Below are 22604 nucleotides of genomic sequence, written 5' to 3'. Positions count from 1 at the left end.
AGCACTTAACCACTATGCCACCAGGGTTTCACCAAACTTTCACTTAAAGTACACCAAAATAAAAAAAAAAAAAATTGATTGTTGTTTTAAGCCACTGTTTTGGGGTAGCACGTAAAACACAGCAACAGATATCCAGAACAATATTTATATAAAGTTCACAAAAAGGCAAAACTAAATAGGTGGCTTACTGCAAATAAATGGCAGTAATCAAATATAATAGATATTGTTGCTGTTGTTAGGTGCCGTCAAAGTCGATTTCAACTCATATTGACCCCATGTGACAAAGTAGAACTGCCGCATATGGTTTTCTAGGCTGTAATCTTTATGGGAGCAGATCGCTAGGTCTCTCTCTCGTGTTGCTACTGGGTAGGTTCAAACCGTCAACCTTTCGATTAGCAGCCAAACGTAATATATATTACAAAAACCCCGCAAGATTAATTCTATTAGTTTTTTTTTTTCCTTTACAGAAAAACAAACAAACAAACAAACAAAACTCAACATGATGGTAGTCTAAGTTACCTAACAAAACATTAAAGTATGGTTGAGGGGAGCATTATATATACACTATTTACTTAAAGAGGAATGCTCACTGAGATCCAGTGACGCCTTTTAAGTTAGTTTAAGATTTTCCACATTCCACTCACCTTTTAACTCAATAGCAGTTAGCTCAAAAAGGAAAGAATTTCAACCTTGAGAACTGTGCTCTTTTAAAAAAGTAATCCATATGAGACCAAATGGACAACAGTTACTCTAAAGCATAGATGAGAAGTTGGGGGTGGGTGGCAATGAGAATTAACAGGAGTGGAACAACTAGCACGGAAATAGAGAACGCTGATACAAACTGAAGAATGTAACTAATGTCACTGAACATTATATGTAGAAACTGTTCAATAGGAACCTGTTTTGCTGTATATAGTTTCACCAAAAAGATAATAAAATCTTACATTAAAAAATATTTTCCACATTCCATACTGACTACATCCTTAAATGTTTATAACCCATCTGTAGGTTTTATGACTCATAAGGAAGAAGATTTTCAAAGCAAATGAGCTTTTCCTTCTAGCCATAATGGAGAGAGGATTTCTAAGTGGAATCTGATTTTCTTTCCCCCCTTAAGTTAGACAAGTCCTTCCACTTGTCTACTAAAATCAACTTTGCAGATAGGAAAGTCAGTATCTTGGACTTGAATTTACCATGTCAGAAGTGTTCTAAAAAGAAGACTTCCTCCTCTGAGAGCTTAATCCTTTCTTACACTCAGACTCAGCAGTTTCACTCAGGGAAAGACAGAATATGGAAATGGCAGCAGGTGCAGAGGGGTGAGAGGGGATGAAGAAGCCTGTTTCAGCAACTTCCTGTGGAAACTGGCAAAAGGAACTTGAATAAGCATCCTGAACAGAATCAAATGCCCTTAACCTAAACCACAAAAGCTCAGCTCTATTTTAATTAGCCCTTTACACTCAACCACTTTTGTGTCTCAAGTTATGACAAAGTTTTTTTGGATCCCAGCTGAATTTATTGTAGCCCCCTGTCCCTGGCACCAAACAAGTAAAAAGTAAGAGCACAAGTAAAGACTGCCTCATTAATACATTTCTCCACTCCTAATTTTGCTTATTTTCAATTTAGGAGAAATAATGTTCTCCAGTTTACAGAGCAGTGAGAAACTGCAAGGCCAAGTCACACAATAACCACATTGTTTAGGTCAAGAGTAAGATGATTAAAAGGGATGGAATGTTAGTGATAATATTCAATACCTTTCATTGCTAGTATGAGGCCTTTCAGCCTGCTTCAGACAGGAGCACTACAGAGCAAATTATATTTAAGGAAAAATGCTGACAGCTCATCAATTGATTTTCAATGAAAATGCTAAAAAAAAAAAAAAAATTAATAAAGAAGTTAAGCTGCTGAAATACAGTTTCACCAATTAGCTTAATGTCAGAGAATTCTAATTAGGTGTCTTGAGATTGCTATTTAGTGTTTAAGCCTTCAGAGTGCCAAATTCTCCTTTTCACACAAACTGGTTGCAAAATTAAAGACATTAGGCAGCCTTAATTACATTATCAGAACAGCTGGGATTAGGCAATCTCTGAAGTCAAGACGGCATTCTTTTGTCACAGGGTGGAAATCCCTGGCTTTCCAGGGTGCCGGATTTTGGTGCCGTTCCATATCTCACCCATACAAAGCAAGCTGTATTAGAAACAAAAAATTTGCAGACAAAGAACAGAGTAATGCTCAGCAAATAATGAACACATTACTGAAAAAGAAAAGGTAGGTGAAAAGATTAAGCCTGAAATCGGTAGGTTTTGCTAACACCTCTACTGGCGGCTGGCCTGCCAACCCTCTGGTGGCAGAAGACTGAGGGACAGTTCTGTAGACCTGCCTGGCCAGTGGCTACAAGTCTGTTATCTAAAGCTAAAGCACATTTATACTCCCTCATCCCATGGGGTGTGAAATTAGCAGCTATTGTTTTTACACATTTTTGTCAACACAATGCCTTTTATGTCTTTACACTGCTGTTTGTAAAGCTTTGTTTTCCCGCACATGGGAGCCCTCTTTTTAATTCTGATTTTTTTTAAGCAACAGGACAGTCTCTCCTTTCCCCCCTCCCTACCCCACTCCTTATTCCTCTAAAAACTGACATCTTTTTAATGGACTCATTTAACAACATGATTTTTTCACATTGTAAAGACAGTAAAAATTAGGGTGGATGGTAGTAGGGATACCCATACTCCCCTGAACAGTGGCCAAGCTGAAGGTGGTCAAAAGCCCACCTGCTAATAAGCATCAGCCATTAACCAAACAGAACTAACTTTTTTTCCCAAACCTAAAATTACTATAATTTTTAAATTCTAGTTTTTTAATTTTGTTTTGTTTTTAACTTTAGTTGTGGTAATATCTGCTGTTATCATCCAAGCCACCATCATCTCTCATCTGGATACTAACCTGCCTGTTCGTCTCCAAATCAGATCTTTCTCAACTGAAAATCAGATCCTGTCACTCCTTTGATGAAACCCTCCAATGGTTCTCCACTGCATGTAAAATTAAATCCAAACTTCTTTCCATGGCCTACAAGGCCTCATGGAACCGGGCCTCGTCTGGGTCTCCAACGTCATCTCTCATCACCTCATACCTCACTCATTCCGGCCACAATGACCCTCTCTCCATCCCTCCACTACCCAACCTCACTCCTGCCTTGGGTATGTGCACTTGCTCATGTCTCTTCCTAGAATGCAGTTCCCAAGGATACAGGAGATTGGCTTCTCCTCATTAAAGTCTCAGCTGTAATGTCTGTGGGCTCAGCTTAAAACATATCACCCTTTCAGTGAGATCTTTCCAGATTATCCTGACTAAAGTAACACCTCTCGCCACCCCCATCAACACCCCAACACTCTAACATTACCCTTTTCTTGGTTTTCTTTGTAACACTTATAACCCACCAGTAGGCTTTTTACCAAAATGCACACATTGTTGAGAGCAGGTGCCTCATCGTTCTTGGTCACCATTACATCTCCTGTGCCCAGTATAGTGCCTGCATTTATCTGAGGATTAGGTAGTTAATATAAATGGTTCCTGCCCTCAATGCATTTACGGTCTAAAGGGGGAAAGAAACACAGTAACTCAACGTGCAAATAAAGACCCAAAGTGTTATTGGTATGTGGAGGACAGAACAACCGACAATACCTGGTGTCTCAGTCATCTAGTGCTTCTACAACAGAAACACCACAAGTGGATGGCTTTAACAAAGAGAAATTTATTTCTTCATAGTAAAGTAGGCTAAAAGTCCAAATTGAGGGTGTCAGCTCCAGGGGAAGGCTTTCTCTTTCTGTCAGCCTTCTCATCAATGTTCCCCTGAACTAGGAGCTTCTCCATGCAGGGACCCTGGGTCCAAAGGACACGCTCTGCTCCTGGCACTGCTTTCTTGGTGGTGTGAGGTCCCCATGTCTCTCTGCTCACTTCTCTCTTTTATATCTCAAGAGATTGCCTCAGGACACAAACCAATCTTGTTGACTGAGTCCTGCCTTACTAGCACAACTGCCACCCATTGTCCCTCATTAACATCAGAGAGGTAGGATTTACAACATATAGGAAAATCATGCAGTACCAGGAATCATGGCCCAGCCAACTTAATATACATATTTTTGGGGGGACATAATTCAATCCATGATGCCTGGGGTTCACAGGTGGTTTCAGACAGGATGACTCAAAGAATGAAGAACGAGTACGAGCTCTGTGGTGCGGGGTGGGGGTGCTGGGAGGCGGGTGGGAGGAGAGACGCACAGGCAGAAGTACTAACTCAAAGGCAAGGAGGGATGAAACAGCATGATGTTTTCGGGAAGATGTAAGCAGCTCGCCTTGGTGTAAGATGAGGTTGGAGAGGTGAGTATGGCAAAGATCACGAAGGACCTTGCAAGAGGTGCTAAAGAGTCTACACTTCGTCCTATAAACCTTGTGTTTAGGAATTCCACAGAGGAGTTTCAGGGAAAGGGCAAGTAGGCAGAGAAAAAAGTCCTTATACCTCCTCAACCAGAGAGGCAGAACTTTTATCTGTTTTAATACTGGGATTCCAATTAAGATTTCATACTTTAAAAAGCCTTTTGAAAGCCACATCTGAAGCTCAGGCCTGCTGAGGGAGGCTTCTGGGAAACTGACCTATGCCTCTTCACCCAACTTCACAGTAAATGCTTAGAGATGTGTTGGGATTGCTTTGCACCAGGTTGAGTAGGCAGGCAGATGGCCAGAGCCTCCAGAACAGGCAGATGCGAGGTGCAGCGAAGAATCAGGGAGGGTGCAGAGGAGATTCAAATGTATAGGTACTGTGTTCATTCTTAAGTTAATGGAGATACGTGAATATTATTGGCTTTATGAGTCTCAACATACACACACGTACGTTATAGTCTTATATGTATGAAATTTTTCATAAGTAAAAAGCACACACAGGCAGATATATGTCAACTTCTGTAGCAACAGACACATTTAACTGATTAAATCCTCCTTAAGTAAGAGGGCTTGGCAGTATTAGCCAAGAAACGTTCACAGACATACATACTGATTTGAAGACTTGTTTCATACTAACGTGGACAGAGTGTTCCTATATATGATTTCTTCTGAAATTGTAAAGCCTATCTCCAAACCTGACCCTGACAAAGGATTCCAAAGAAGGCCCTAAAACTTAGCATACATTCACACACAGGTCTGAAATGTCTATAAACCAAGAGTACAATAAAGATGTCATTTGTCCCCAAATTCTTCTGCTGATTCAATGCAATTCCAATTAAAATTCCAAGAGACTATTTAATGAAAATCGACAGACTGAACCTAAAATTTATACAGAAACCTAAGGCCCCCAAATAAGCCAAGACACTCCTGAAAAAGAAGGTGAAGGGACTGATGAAGGCGCAAACTGACCAATGGCAGAGAACACAGAGTCCTGAAACAGACCTACACATATATCAACATGTATTATATCATAGAAGTGGCATTACAAATTAGTGAGGAAAAGAAAACACTATATAATAAGTGGTGCTCAGATAACTGGTTATTCATTTGGAAAAAAATGAAATTGGATTCCTATGTCACAACATATGCAAAAATCCATTCTAGATGGATTCAAGACCAAATATCAAAGGCATGAGTTTAAAACACAAAGGGCACTAATTATTTAAGAAAGGTGGAAGGAGACTGACAAAGTTGACCTCAAGTAAAATTAAGAAGTTCAACTTATCAAAAGATACCAGAAAGTTTAAAAAGTAAGTCAGAGTTTGGCAAAGGATTATGATCCAGAATATCCAAAGGAACTCCTAGAAATCAATAAAGACTAATAACCTGGGAAGCATTTCAAGGAAAAAGAAATAGTAATGGTCAATAGGCATATGAAAAGATACTCAACCTCATCAGTAATGACAGAAATGCAAGTTAAGACCATGGAGATAGCACTTTATACCCACTAGACTAACGACTCAAGGACTCAACGGCAACAGGTTTGGTTTTGGTTAGACTAACAATTTACCAAGTCTTAGAGAGAATGAAGACCAACAGGAACTCATGTACACTGCAAAATACACATACTATGGTATATGGTCAGAAATTATCCAGCAAAGTTAAACATTTGCATACTTTATGACCCAGCAATTCTACTGATAGAAACTCTTGCTTAAAAATCTTCATAGTAGCACTGCTCTTAATAGCAAAAAAAGCATGCAAAACCTTGATCAACAAAATGGATAAAGTATGTTCATACGGTGGAATATTATTTTAAAAATGAAAATAAACTATAGCAACATGCAGTAACATAGATGAATCTTAAAAACAATGCTGAGTGGAGACAAAAGTTGCAGAAGACAATATATAGCATGAATTTACTTTTATAAAGCTCAAAAGCACACAAAACTTACAATATATTATTTATAAAATATTTTAAAACTTTAAAATTAAACATCTTAATGATGTACTAAAAACAGGAAGATGATAAATACAAAAATTCAGCTGATCTCTGGGGAAGGAAGAAAAGGGATGGAATAAAGATGAAGTACACAGGTAAATGCAATGGTATTAGTAGTCATCTAGTTTTTAAGTTGGTTTAAGGATGTTGATTTTATTTGTACCCTTCAAAACTTAGTATGTTGCATATTTTAATCATGCATGTTCAAAAATTACATAATAAAAAATTAAATGCTATTAAACCAGTGATATATTTAAAACAGTATGATAATGGTATAACAATGGAATACACCAATTTTCACTGCAGCATTATTCACAATAACCAAAGGTGTAAACAACCCAAGTGTCCATCAATAGATGAATGGATAAACAAAATGTGGCATATACATACAAGGGAATATTATTCAGTCATAAAGAGAAATGAAATTCTGATACATGCTATGACATGGATGAACTTTGAAAACATTATGCTGAATGAAGTAAGTCAGACATGAAAGGACAAATATTGTTATGATCCCACTTACATGAAGTATCTAGAATTCATAAGAGACAAAAGTTTACTAGTGGTTACCAGGGGCTTGGGGGAGGAAGGAGTCGGAGTTATTGCTGAAGGAGTATTGAGTATCTGTCTGAGGTGATATAAAAATTTGGAAATGGATAGTGGAGACGGTAGCACAACACAGTGAATGTAAGTAATGTCACTGAATTGTACACTTAAAAATGGTTAAAATGGCAAACTTGGTTAAATATATTTTACCATAATAAAATTAAAAAAGGAAAAACAAAAAAAAAAAACAGAAGCCAGTTCAATGGGAGGGAATAAAAATTTGTAAAAGCAGACTAGCATGTTTCCATGTTTTGGTAGAGTAGCTCCTATCAGATGGACTCACTCTGTAGGTAATAATTATATGCTGGACAAAATATTAAAAATCAACCATTTGAAGGTACTGGAGAGTGTCCAAAAACAGGCAGAAACGAGGACACTTGTCAGAAAGGAAAAAGATCTGAACTATCACAGCAGCTGAAAAGTGAGGAAATCCCAAATTCCTCATTTAAACTTGGCCCAAATCTCCGGCTGCCCCTGAAACTCCAAGCAGCCCAGCTAAGACTGAAAGAACTAAACAGATATTCAGCAGCTGCCTGCTGCAAACAGACAGGAGCCAGAGGTTTGCAACCAAGCTAACTGCCTTAAAACACACACACACATATACACACACCCATCCCAACACTCTTTAGAGGAATGTAACAGAATCCAGAGTCTCTACAACTAATCATTCACAGTATCCAACAGGTCATAATCCGAGATTATAAAACACATAAACAGAAAAACATGACCCATACTCACAAGAAAAGATAATCAAAAGAGTGGCCCCAAAGTGACAGAGATGTTAAAGTTAGCAGACAAGGATTTTAAGGTAGCTATTAAAATTTAAGTATGTAAATGAAAATGTACTTGTGACATAAGAACAGATACAAAATCTCAGTAGAGACATGTTGTTAGATGCTGTCGAGTTGATTCTGACTTATGGCAACTCCAAGTGTGCAGAGTAGAACTGCTCCACAGGGTTTTCAAGGCTGTGACCTTTTGGAAGCAGATCACCAGCTCTTACTTCCAAGGTGCCTCTGGGTGGGTCTGAACTGCCATCCTTTTAGTTAGTAGTTCAGTGCTTAACCACTGGCACCACCCAAGGACTCCGACACATAATAGGCATTCAATAGAGTAACAGGAGTTATAAAAAATGACCCAAATGAAATCTCCAGAATTGAAAAATACAATACCTGAAATAAAAAATTCACTAGGTGAATGTAATAGCATATTAAAGATAACATAAGAAAGAGTAAGTGAAACTGAAAATAGATCAATAGAAATCATTCAACTTGAAGAAAAAGAATTTGACAAAAAATGAATAAAGCTTCAATATCAAAAGATCTAACAATGCGAGTCAGAAGGAGAGGAGAGAGAAAACAGAGCAGAAAGATATTTGAAGAAACAAAGTTTGAAAATTTCTCAAACTTAGTAAGACATAAATTTATAAATTTAAGAACTCCATGAATCCCAAGCAGAATAACAACAGAAAGTCACCCCCACTAGGTACCTCTTTAAAAACCTTTCTTCTGGGTGATTTAAACCACCAACCTTTCGGTTCGTAGCCAAGTGCTTAACCATTTGGACCACCCAGGTACTCTGACACATAATAGGTGCTCAATAAATATTTGTTAATTGAATAAATGATATTGCTTAAAGTCATACTTTACTTCTTGCATCAGAAAATGAGGGTAAACACATCAACAAAAGATATGGTATAGGTAATATACTATTAAATAAAGAATTAATGTATAGTTTTTACAGTTAAGGAAATGCTTAAGTCTAGGAGATGGCAAGTCATGTGTGGAATGCTTATACTTCAAACATCTGCTAACTGTATTCCATTTCACCATCTCTTCCTCTTATCTAAAGTAAATAACAAATTAGCTTTTTATTAAAGGAAACAAAATAAGACTTTTGATGTAAAATAATTAAATCACCTGTCCTGCCAATTCCAATCGTTTGTTGCCATAATAGTCTCTGTCATCGACTTTATTATCTCCTTGGGCCAGGATCACTCTTCGTACCATCACTGCTGTATAGATACATTTGGCTCGGAAGTTAAATTCCTTAACCTGTAATTCAAAAATTGGAGAAAAGTTTTGAGACAACGCACATTAAAATGTAAAGGTGCCTCAATAAAAGATGAATAGTTTAACATTTAAATAAGAAAACACTGAATTGTTATGATTCTCCCTATTCAAAGAAATTCAACTAGTTTGTAAGCTCCGTGAGAGCTGAGATGACGCCTTTTCATCTAAGTACCTCTGGTAGCTTGTCTTCAAGGATGGCCACCATCATTTCCTTCCCTTTCTGTATGCTCATGCCACTCATCAAAAGGTGGAGTCCACCATCCCCTTGTATGTGATTGGGTTGTGATTAGTTTGACCAAGAAAATAGAGCAGAAATGATACAATGTGAATTCCAGGCCTAGCCTTCAAGTAGACTGGCAGTTTCCACTTTCTTTCTCTTAGAGTCCCGAGACACCATGTAAGAAGTCTAGGGCACTCTGTTTTGAAGAGAGAGCTACGTGAAAAAGCACTGGGACCCAGAAATACAAGTGAAGAAGTCATCCTGGATGTCCAACCCAGTTGAGCCTTCAAATGACTCTAGTCCCAGCTGCTATCTGTCTGTAACCTCACGAGAGACTCAAATAAGAACTGCCCAGCTGGGGCCAGTCAAACCACAGAACCATGAGAGATAGCAATAAACATTTATTTTAAGCCACTAAATTTTGGAATCATTTGTTCTACAGCAAGAGGTAACATGAACAGTACTAAAATGCTGTCTAACACGCAACAAATACTTGTTGGATAGACGGATGCATGGATGAATGGATGGAGAGATTGATGGACGGATGGAGAGATGATTTTGCTACAAACGTTCTATTAAATCTTCTCCAGTACAAATCCTGAAATCTACATGAATGAATCTGGCTCAGTCAGCAAGACAAATCAGGACTGTTTAAATAATTTCACTGGTTTGTTTGGGAAGACAAAAACTTAGCATCTAGTTACAGTCTATCTCAACATCCAAAACAGATGAACTCTGAGAGTGTGGCCTAAGCTACTGCCAATCTGAAAAAATATTTTATAGCTCGTCCATACAGAATATTATAAAATTTCCCTTTTACTTACCATATAATCGTTTAAGTCCCAATAAGATCCTTTCATTAAGCTCACTACTATGACAGAACAATCTAGAGGATCTCGATTTAAAATAACAGCAGCAACCGTTCTTTCACATACTTGTTATTGCTGTAAAGGAATTCCACTAAATAATACAAGATGTTAGAAATCCTGTATGTGTTTCAAAAAGTTTATTCTCCATCAAAGGAAGTTTCATTTCTTCTTTAGGTCAATTTATTCCGTCTACTACTGAGAACTTTGAAATGTGTTAAAAGAAAAAGTGGCCCTAAAAGCTGCTTTGTCTTCTTGTACCCACAGGACAATTACATCTAATGAAAAAAGGTTAGAATAAATCTTGGTCTTTAAAAGAAAGGTCTCTTGTCCATCCTCAAAAAACCTACAACCATAACACCAGTTACCAAAACAATGAGCTGATTTACATTCCCAACTGATACTTACAAAACTGTAAGGTTCTCCATTCAGATACATCTAATTTACACTTCCTTTTTCTGATCTTAGTGTGGTAAGCTACATTAAACATGTAACTCTTCTACTTGTTTTACTTTTTTATTAATGAGAAAAATGAAGCAAATTTTCATTAACCAAATTTTCAGTCTTCAAATTTTCTTTTTGCATAAATGCTGGCAAGTTCCCCCAGTAACATTTTAAAAATAGAAATAAATATGGGTATTTTTAGCAGATGCTCTTGCTACACTTTATAAGGCACTTGAACCCTAACTCATGTCTCCCCTTTTTAACCACTATATGCTAAAATGCAAACCCTAGGTCTAAACTGAAATAAAGAGCTAATACTTAGTACATTTTTTCCAAGACTATTCCCAGTAGGAACACTAATCTAGAGGCTCACATCACTTTTTACCAGAATGTCAACAGTGGTTCAGCTATCTTTTGTGGGATGTTAATCTGTGGATTATCTTAAAGAGGGAGAGAAAGAAGATCTAGTAAATGAGCTTAGAACACTAAAATAGAATTGGTGTCACCAGAACTCTGGAGTCCTTTTAATATCACCTTGGAGGAAGGAGATGTCTGTGACTTAGGTATCCTGAGGAAACCCACAGAACAGTGGTTTTCAAACTGCAGGGTGCATCAGAATCACCTGGAGAGCTTGTTAAAACACAGATTGCCAGGCCTCCCCCAAGATACTCTGATTCAGTAGGTGTGGGGTAAAGTCCAAGAACTTCTAACAAGTTCTCTGGTGACGCTAATGTTACTCTGGTCTGGAAAATGCTCTTTGAGAACCAATACGTCCGAGGATCACAGAGGCCAGGGTCTTAAGCCAAAGGCCTCTGCAGGCCACCCTCAAGTACAGGTGCTGGGGACTGCAGAACATCCTGCCTGTCCTTCTCCCTTTACACAGACACACCTAAACCAGTGCTTTTCAAATTTAGTCACTCAAGTTTCACTATCATGGTTATTGACATACCCCATGATACTTAAATAGTTATTTATAAAATATTTAAACAACTCATTCTTAAGTAAGCATCAACCATAAAAACATAGGTTTGACATGCTAGTTTTTGTGGGTTTTTTTTTTTTTGGTAATAAATCCAAATTACTCAAATAAAAACATAACTATATCATCTAAAATCATCTCTTAGATCACACTTGGCCAAATACTGCCCTAAACCATTCTGGAAAATGAAGGCCTTTTTCTTAGTTCACTTATTCTGACTTTACTCCACTGAATTATGTATAACCAAACTTTTCAAATGGTAGTTTGGACTCATTGCACCAACAGAAAAATGCAAATGATGCTAAGGCTCTTTAAAAAGTTCTCCTTAGTTATACTACAAAGGTGCCTGAGGCGTCTAATGGAGACTCTATGGCCATGTCCTGCAGCTAGGGAAAACAAGAAGCTTCAGGTACATTATATCACTGAATCATCACAAAAACCTTGTGAGGAGGTGGTATGATTTTCAATACACGGATCAGAAGACTAAAGCTCAGAAAAGTTAAGACTTGCCAAAAGTAAACTAGCTAGGAAGTAAGAAAGCAGGATTTGAACCCTCATCTCTCTGTCTCAAAAGCCATTATTGTTTTCATTATATATGTGTTATTATTTCTGAGTTTTAAACTGTCTTTCCAAACATCCAGAAGATTTAAAATTCAGTTCAGATACAGCTTTAACATTAAACATTCGCTAATTCTTTGAATTAGATCAAGGACACATACAAATGGCAGTCAAAGGGCTGAATCAGAGACCTGTATTATTTGTCCAGCAAGAAATTTTAAAATAAGAAAAGTGACTTTGAGTGCATTTAGGAGGTTAATCTCCACTTCCACAAATCTCTCAACTTTCCATTCTTTTACAACCCTGGAATTACATCATTCATGAAGAGTGCACATGGTAACTAACTATAATCCAGACCATTAGGTTTCTAAGATAGTCTGACTAACAAATAATAATTCTATAACTTAGAAATAGTGGCAATTATATTGACTTGCCAACAGCCTACATGTCAAAATGGCCAATCTCTGTTTAATGATAAGCTAATAAAAGATAAATATTGAGCACTGGTTTAAGGGTCAGAAGATGGAGTCTAGCTCTCGCTCTGACCACAAACCAGCTAGGTGACACGGCAAATCATCTAGCCTGTCTAGATCTGAGCATCTTCACGTAAGTGAAGGAGGTCTGACAATGTGAACTCTGAAATTCAAGGTCTAGCAGATTAGCTCATCCAATAAACATTTTACAAAGTAGCTATATGGACAAGCCACACTGTAAGCTGGTTTTAATTTATTTAAAAACTTATAAGAACATCTCTGTCCTACAAAACCATGAAATCTAAAAGAAGCACTAATAAGTGTATGAATATAACATAACTATAACTCAAGATAGAACCATGAGAGAATAAACATGATGATGATGATGATAATATAGCTAATATTCTCTGAGTACAAATAAACTACTAATAATGGAAGATCACTTCCAGCGGGGCAGAACAGTCCTCTTTAGGATTCTCTCTGTTCCTAAGAAAGGAGACTTTAAACAACATAAACTTTTATCCACAATTCTTTAACAGTAATTCATGGACCCCACAATCATCATCATTCACAGATGCAAAGGCATTACTCACAGGTACGTGGGTCAGAATGGTAGAAGCCAGGAGCTCTCTCGCTTCTTCAATTTTAGTTTTCTTTGGTCCACCTCCCCACATCCTTTGTCTTCTTACTTTGTTCCCTATATACTTCAAGGCCTATAAAAAATAGAATATATTATAATAACGTCTGAATGACTTCATTATCAAAGATAATTTCTTAAGCACCTACCCATACATAACAATATAAGCAAAAAAGAAAAGGACACTGGTTTTACAGAAGGCTGCACTGGGGCTAGTCAAAAAACCAAAATTTGTCAGGAGTCAATGACAAAATAGCACAACATACTGTATAATACACAGGTCCTTTTTTTTATATTATAATTTGTTTTGTTACTATAAAATTGGTACATGATCATTATAGAAAATTTAGAAAATGTAGATAAGTAAAAATACGTAGAAAAAGTAGCCATTGACCCCCAACTCAGAAAGAATCACAATTAACATTTTAGGGTAGTATTTTTTTCCCTCAAAAAGGAATCATAACTTGTAAGACTTCTAAATTAAACTAAAAGCTACAAAACATTGCTGAGACAAAAGAAAAGGTAAAACAATTGAGGATTATGTCATTTTCATGGATTGGAAGATTCAATATTGTTAAAACGACTTACTGTTAAAACACTGTTAAAATTCTCTCCAAATTGGCCAACAGACTTATCATAATTGCTAATTATTCTCTTGGTAGGCTTTTAAGTAAAAATTGACAGGCTGATTCAAAAATTTATATGCAAATGCAAAGAAACGGGATAGCTGAAACAATCTTAAAAAAGAAAAATTGGAGGATTTACATTACCTGATTTCAACTATAAATCCAAACTTACATGGTCAATTGATTTTTGACAGAAGTGCCAAAGCAATTTAATGGGAGAAGGGAAAGTCTTTTCAACACCTTGTGATGAAACAATTAGCTATCCATAAGTAAAAAATTAACCTTGACCCCTACCTCACACCAAATTAAAAAAAATAGCTTATGACAGATTTTAGACCTAAATGTAAAAACTATAAGGCTTCTAGAAGAAAACATAAGAGAATATATTCCTGACCTTGAGGTAGGTAAAGACTTCTTTAAACAGGACACAGAAAACAATAACCATAAAAGACATACAAACACAAAAACTCATGATAATTTTATCAAAATTAAAAGCTGCTCATCAAAAAATAAAATAAACAGTTAATAAAATGAATAGAGAAATAACAGACTGTGAGAAAATATTCACAATAATACATAAATCTGACCAAGGGACTTATAGCCAGGGTACTTTAAAAAAAAACTCAGAAATTCAATAAAAAGACAATCAACCCAATAAGAAAAATGAACAAATGATTTAAACAGGCCCTTTACAAAGAAAGAGACACAAAAGGCCAATAAGTACATGAAAAAGTGTTCAGCATCATTAGTTATCAGGGAAATACAAATTAAAACCACAAATGAGATGCTTAGTACCAAAACAAAAAACAAAAAAAACAAAGTCGTCATCAAGTTGATTCTGACTCATGGCAACACCATGTGTGTCAGAGTAGAACTGCACTCCACAGTGTTTTCAAAGCTGTGAACTTTCAGAAGCACATCACCAGGCCTTTCTTCTGAGGTGTCTCTGGGTGGGTCTGAGCCACAACCTTTCAGTTAATAGTCAAGCACTTAACTGTTTGTACTGCCAGGGACTCCAGACACCCACAAGAATGGCTAAAATTAAAGACTGACAACACCCAATACTGGTGAGGATGTGAAGCAACAGAAAGTCTCATACACTGCTGGAGGAAATATAAAATAGTACAATAACTCTGGGAAAAGGTTTGGCAGTTCCTTAGAAAGTTATACACAAACCTGCTCTTTGACCCAGAAATTTCCTTCCTGGGTATTTATCCAAGATAAATGAAAACATGCCCAGGCAAAGACACGTACAGGAATGTATACAGCAGCTTTATTGATAATAGCCAAAGACTGAAACAAACCAAATGCCTATCAACAGGAAAACAGATAAACTGTGGTATAACCATACAATTGGATACTACTCAGCAATAAAAAGGAACAATCTACATGGACAAACGACATAAACCTGTTGAAAAACCCGTTGCTGTCAAGTCAATTCCAACTCACAGCGACACTACAGGATATAGCAGAACTGCCCCACAGGATTTCCAAGGAGCGGCTGGTGGATTCGAACTGCTGACCTCTTGGTTAGCAGTCAAATGCTTAACCACTGCGCCACCAGGGCTCCTTAAATGACACAGAAAAGAAATAAAAAGGAACAACTTGGATAAATCTCAGACAATATGCTCAACAAAAGCTGGACACAAGAGAGTATATACTGCACAATTCTACGTATATATACAAAGTTCTAGAACAGGCAAAAGGAGGCCTGGTGATGCAGTGGTTAAGCGCTGGGCTGCTAACCAAAAGGTCAGCGGTTCGAACCTACCACCTGCTCTTCAGGAGAAAGATGCAGCAGTCTGCTTCTGAAAGATTACAGCCTTGGAAACCCTGTGGGGCAGTTCTACTCTGTCCTATAAGGTTGTTAGGAGTCAGAATCCACTCGACAGCAACAGGTTATTTTCCTTTAAGAACAGGCAAAACTAATATATGGAAAAAAAATTGGAAGAGTGGGAAAAAAATTCAGAGGGTGGAGTGAAGACTGACTAAGAAGGGCATGAAGGAACTTTCTGAGGTGACAGAAATGTTCTTTATTTTGTAAAAATTATATAATTAAGATTTGTACATTTCAGTGTATGTAAATTTTACCCCCCCAAAAAAGAATGAACTATTAAAAAAATCAAGGAGTGAGTGGAGATTTAGAAGAAACAAGAACAGCAGGATTGGTAATTGTTGAAGATGGGTGACAGGTACATGAGGGTTCATTATACTATTCTGTACACTTTACATATGCAGAAATTTTTCCATAATAAAAAGTTTTTTTTGAAAAAGAGGACTGTATGGTTCTTATGACTTCATAACAACAAAATACTTTTTAAAAAACTAACACTCAATTAGTCAGAAGAAAAGGCTGGGACTGTTGATTCTTCTTCCTGGGATCCCTGTCCCCAATTACCTGCCTGGAAGTTTCTTTTTCAAGCTTCAAAACCTAGATCAAGTATCACTTCCTCTCTGAAGCCTTTCCTAACCCTGCTACTTCTCCTCTGCCATTTTAACTCTTTATGTATAAAGAATTGGACTTTCGCTCATGTTCATATCACACTATATTTTAATTATCTATTTACATGTCTGCTTCTCCTACTAGACTTTGGGGGTGGGGGCCTGTCACCTTTTTCTGTGACTCCCAATGACTAGCATAGTGCCTGGGACAGAATGCAACTCCCTGTGATAAGATGTGGACATCAAACCTAGGATCTTCCCTATTAAAAGGCCACTGGTGTGCAGATAAGCTTAAGGCCCTAAGAACACTTGCTGCAGTGACCTAGTGTGAAGCAGGAACTGAGGTGACTGATTACAGCAAGTCAGCAACTGGTAAGAACCATGAGTAGACAGGCAGTTCTAGTTTTCCTAAAGTGAACTGTCCTCTTTAAATTTTGGCCTTATAGTTCCCTAGGGATAAACGCTAAAGATCCTTCATACTTCTTTGAAGAAGAAATGGGGATGAAGGGGAGCATGGTATCCCTTCTGATGCAGCAGAAAGTCCCTCTTTCCCTTGAATACCTAACAATGGTGTCAGGGCTTCATGTTGTGAGGGTTGGAGTAAGAGCCTCACCTATTCATAAACAGGTCAAGGTGACACCCCCAATGCATCCCAGCCCAAAAAGAAAGGTAATAAATCATTTCTCCTCTACATGCCAGAGCCCTTGGTAATGATGACGTAAAACCTACATCACCAACATGGAGTGAAGGCTTCATGAAACAGAAGAAATACAGAAGAGATTAAAAAGGAGCCTATCCAAAGGGAGGCATTAAAAAACAAAAACAAAAAACCCACTAAAGCGTCACGCCATTAAAGTTCTGTTACATAAGATAACGTATACATGCTATATTTTCATTTAGAAAAACAGAATATCCCTATTGTCATAATTAGTAATATGTGTTCAACTTATCAACCACTTTGGATTGCTTGTGCCTCTGCACCCTGTCATTAAACCCATTGCCGTCGAGTCAATTCTGACTCATAGTGACCCTATAATTAGTTGCAAATAATTAATCTAGGCCTTAGTCCACTATACAGAGTACAAACACCTTCAGTTTTACTTCCTGGTGGGGGAAAAGAAACATTTGCCTTTTTTACATTAACTAATTTTAAATTCCTCCTATCTTTTAATTGATCTGCTCCAACCAGTTAGCTGAAAATTTCTGTCAGTATCTATTTAACAGAAATAAATCAATGACTTTCTAAACTTCAGTTTAGCCCCCGCTCGAAAAGCTTTATAAAGCTAGGGTTATTTGGCCAACTACGATGATGTCTGTAGTAAAATGCACTAAATAACTGAGAAAAAGAGGAAAGCAGTGATGAGAATAATCCCTAATGATTTGTGCTGTGGGATTATATTGTACATAGACCAAGAGGCAGTCATTCGAACAGAACAAGTGAATACTGCGTGGTTTAAAATCAGTAAAGATGTATGTCAGGGTTGTATCCTTTCATCACACTTATTCAATCTATATGCTGAGCAAATAAACCAAGAAGCTGGACTATATGAAAAAGAACGCAGCATCAAGATTGGAAGAAGACTCTTTAACAACCTGCGTTATGCAGATGACACAATCTTGCTTGCTGAAAGTGAAGAGGACTTGAAGCACTTATTGATGAAGATCAAAGAATACAGCCTTCAGTATGGTTATAGCTCAACATAAAGAAAACAAAAATCCTCACAACTGAACCAATAAGCAACATCATGATAAACAGACAAAAGACTGAAGCTGTCAAGGATTTCATTTTACTTGGATCCACAACCAATGCCCATGGAAGCAGCAGTTAAGAAATCAAATGACGTACTGTATTGAGCAAATATGCTGCAAAAGACCTCTTTAAAATGTAAAAAGCAAACATGTCACTTTGAGCACTAACGTGCGCCTGATCCAAGCCATGGTATTTTCAAACGCCTCATACGCACGTGAAAGCTGGACAATGAATAAGAAGACCGAAGAAGAATCGACACCTTTGAATTATGGGGTTGGTGAAGAATATTGAACATACCATGGACTGCCAGGAGAACAAACAAATCTGTCTTGGAAGAAGTACAGCCAGAACACTCCTTAGAAGCAAGGATGGTGAGACTTCATCTCAAGTACTCTGGACATGTTATCAGGAGGGACTAGTCCCTGGAGAAGGACATCACACTTGGTAAAGTAGACGATCAGCAAAAAAGAGGAAGACCCTCAACGAGATGGATTGACACAGTGGTTGCAACAATGGGCTCAAACACAGCAACGACTGTGAGGACGGCACAGGATCAGGCATCTGCTGTATATAGGATCTCTGTGAGTCAGAACTGACTCGACAACACTTAACAACAAATGTTTGGCTTAGTTTATGAAAATATCATGACTGGTTTGATTTGTCAGAACAAACACTAACGGATATAAGTGAAGAAATGCTATCTCTACAAGCATCCTGGGTGACAGGCAAAAATCAGCCTGGAATTTATAACCCACAGAATAGATGTTGCACATATGAATAAATAAGAACTGTCTCTTGTGGTTCTATAATAGGGAATTCCTACTTCCCAGGATGGCTATGGGGAACATTACCACAGATTTACACTTAGCAAAGCACTTAACAAATGTGGGGCTAAAAATCCTAAGTATGCCTGCTAGGATTCTCTCCCTTGTGGGGAAGGAAGTACAATCATGTTTACTATATTTTGCTCCCTATCTGCATCTTTGAGTCTTGTTCTAAAATTCCCAGGTTCCAACCAGGAGTGCCTATGCAGGTCAGTGAAGGCTGTAGTGGTAAATGGGACTCTGCCCCTAGGCCTTTCTCGCTGCTTGAAGTAACATGGGCAATACAGGAAAAGGGATACAGACCATACACAATTGGATGCCTAAAGCAACTGGAAGAAGAGAATGAAAAAGGATATTAAGGATAAATGCATGAAAAAAAAAAAACCTTCTACGAGAGTTGCTATAGACTAAAAAAAAAAAAAATCGTCAAGCAAATAAGGAAAACAAAACAGTACTTGCTATTATACTAGAAAAACCTCTTGGTCACATATTCCCTTTCTAAGTTAAACACCATAGGGTGATAATTTGTCTAGGCAAACTCTTTCCTCCAGTCTATATCATCAAAGAAGCTTCTCACTCCTGCCATCTCGCCAGCACCTCTACAGAATGTACACCCTCGAAAGTCATTGCATCTGATGCTTTATCAAGGAGCGGCATTAAATCTCCAATTCCATTTCAAAGCAAAGCACAACATGAAAAGACACACCTGCATCTGTGTGAAAATCTGAGCTTTCTGGCACTCTTCCAAACTGGGCCCAAATGCAGCCATCACGTGCTCCTCCGTTCCAATCATCTGCACAATTTCCTGGTCACTCTCAACACCCATGGCCTAGGAAGGAAAGAAAAGACAGAAAGAGTATTGGCTTTGTGTTAACTCACTGACATTTGCTTATGCTAATTTGGCATTGTTTGTGGGTATTACTTCTGAGCAAAAGCTAGCTCTTCTCTCAGAAATGGTGCCATCTGGCACTGGCAGCCAGGGCCCAAGCTGCGGAAGAACCTGGAACAGAAATTTTGATTAGGGAGAGGAAAACAAACATTCTCAAGCACTTTTTGCATGTGTACCATCTTCTAAAATTTTCAAATATCCTAAGAACTTTATCATGCATCCAGGAGGCAGGAGGCACAGTGGAGACGATTGGTCGCAATTCCAAAGGAAAATTGACCAAGAAAACCAGCCAAAGGCCAGTAAATCAGAAAATATACGCATCGCTGAAAACAAACAGAACCCCAATTAGTTTTGTCACAGGATTAATTTTTCTGAGAAGTATCAAACCATTCACATTCAAGCTCAAAAAATTTTTTCCTAAAGAATGTTTTGCCTCACTATTCTAGAGATACGAAGCTATAATTTATGCAGATTTTCCGAGAGATTTTAAAAAATTAAGAACACACACTTAACAGGTTTAAGAAACTCCTTTCACTTAAGTGTTTCAAGGTGGAAGCGGCAGCGCAGGTCTTTGTAGATCCCATATGGCACTAAGGCTCACTCCTTCACACATTTGCCTGGAATTCTGCCATATCAAGAAACAGAGCATAATCTCACTAAACCTCTCTTGGCAGAGTAATACTCTGCTTCTTAGAAGTTAGGGGGAAAGTTATGTTTGCATTAAAATTCTTCCTTTAGCTATGCAAAGAAAATAAAACTAGAAGATAGGTAATTGTCTAGTTAGGCTTTGATGTTCTAGTTCTGAGTTCTCCTACACACACACACACAGAGAGAGAGAGCGACAGAGAGAACACAGAGAGAGAGAGAGAATTGAATACCAAGTTCCAGTGCAGAACATCAAGGACATTACTCTGAGTACGTCAGAAAAAGCACTCATCTACAAGTCAGGAGATCTGAGGTATTCGTCCTAACATAATGTCAACAACCGGCATGGTACTTAACAACTACTACTATCACATAGGAAACCCTGGTGGTGCAGTGGTTAAGCTTGGCTGCTAACCAAAAGGTCGGCAGTTCGAATCCACCAGGCCCTCCTTGGAAACCCTATGGAGCAGTTCTACTCTGTCCTGTAGGGTCACTAAGAGTCGGAATCGACTTGACGGCAATGGGATTTTTTGGGTACCATCACATAACCTCTTCCACCTTGATTTTTTCATTTGTGTGATGAGAGGTCACAATCAGGTCCCTTCCAACTCAAAATTCTATGATTCTACATTTCAATTTCAGTGGTCTATATTCTAAAAATTCAATTTGGACACTTTAGGATCATGTGTAAACCTGCTGAAAGTTTTGAAGCCTTCAGGGAAGATAAGACTATGTTATGTCACCTTTTAGGCCAACTGTGGTGGTTTAGAATATCTTCACAAATTCTTTGATACTCCCTTCAAAAGGGGCAGCCTAATCCACCTCTTGGGTATGGGCTGAACTTAATGACTCAGTTCTGTAGGAAAAAAAGCAAAAGTGAGAAGCGTATAACTCAGAGACTCGGTCACAGAAGGCAAGATAGCTTCCTGCTTGCTCTCTCTCAGATCACTTGTTCTGCCATGTCATGAGTACATTCAAGCAGTCTATGGAGAGTCCACGCAGTGGAGAACTAAAGCCTCTTGCTTTCTGCCAACTGCCACGCTGGTGAGCCATCTTGGAAGCAGATCCTCCAGTCCCAGTCAAGCCTTCAGATGACTGCAGCCCTGGCTTACCCACTTAACTCTTGAGAGACTGTCTTAGTCTTCCAGCGCTACTCTAATAGAAATACCACAAGTGGATGGTTTTAACAAAGAGAAGTTTATTTCCTTACAGTAAAGTAGGCTAAAAGTCCAAATTCAGGGAGTCAGCTTCAGGGGAATGCTTTCTCTCTCTCTTGGCCTCCTCATCAATGTTCCCCTGGACTAGGAGCTTCTCGGCGCAGGGAGCCCAGTCCAAAGGACGCGCTCTGCTCCTGGCACTGCTTTCTTGATGGTATGAGGTCCCCAACTCTCTGCTTGCTTCCCTTTCCTTTTCTCTCTTGAGAGATAAAAGGTGGTGCAGGCCACACCCCAGGGAAACTCCCTTTACATTGGATCAGGGATGTAACCTGGGTAAAGGTGGTGTTACAATCCCACCCTAGTCCTCTTTAACATAAAATTTCAATCACAAAATGGAGGCCAACCACACAATTCTAGGAATCATGGCCCAGCCAAATTGATGCACACATTTTTTGGGGGGACATAATTCAAACCATGACAGAGACCCTGAGCCAGAAGCCCTCAGCTAAGCAACTCCCAAATGCCTGCTGTGATACAATAAATGTTGTTTTCAGACACTGTTTTGGGATAATGTGTTACAGAGCAACAGATAGCTAATATACCTACCTTTGAAATTAAATTCACAAAACTTCAAGAATTTAAAGTATATAACATGTTTTGCTCAAAATTTTTTTTTGTTTAGGAAATGAATAAAGTTCTTTTTTTCCTTTAATTTTCACAATTTTTTTATCTCTAATTTGATATATTTATTCAAATGGATACCAGAAATAAATTCCACTATTTAAAAATTACAAATTCATTAAAGCACTTAGCCTTTCATAGATTAAAGAATAGTAATCCTAAAAAATGATCAGTTCTATGGACTTCCGGCAAGATGGCGCTCTAGGCAGAAACACCACGCCGTCCCTCCACAACAAAGATCCGAAAAACTAAGCCAAACAGAGAATCAACAATCCTGAAACCCTAGAACATCAAATGAA

The 22604-nt window shown here is 38.0% G+C and overlaps 1 protein-coding gene across 1 annotated transcript in view; it reads right to left on the bottom strand.

The window, feature by feature from the left end:
- The window catches only part of POLR3B (RNA polymerase III subunit B), a 150421-nt gene that overhangs the window by 76294 nt on the left and 51523 nt on the right, over positions 1-22604 (bottom strand). Inside the window, exons 10-12 of the mRNA XM_004374017.2 lie at positions 19640-19762; positions 13248-13367; positions 8962-9096 (exon numbers count right to left, since the gene is read on the bottom strand). Coding sequence (XP_004374074.2) covers positions 8962-9096; positions 13248-13367; positions 19640-19762 — 378 coding nt within the window. The remainder of the gene's footprint in view (positions 1-8961; positions 9097-13247; positions 13368-19639; positions 19763-22604) is intronic.

This window comes from Trichechus manatus, unplaced genomic scaffold (genome assembly GCF_000243295.1).
Source record: "Trichechus manatus latirostris isolate Lorelei unplaced genomic scaffold, TriManLat1.0 scaffold00027, whole genome shotgun sequence".
NCBI classification, from domain to species: domain Eukaryota; kingdom Metazoa; phylum Chordata; class Mammalia; order Sirenia; family Trichechidae; genus Trichechus; species Trichechus manatus.
This window is presented reverse-complemented; position numbering and strand designations above follow the sequence as displayed.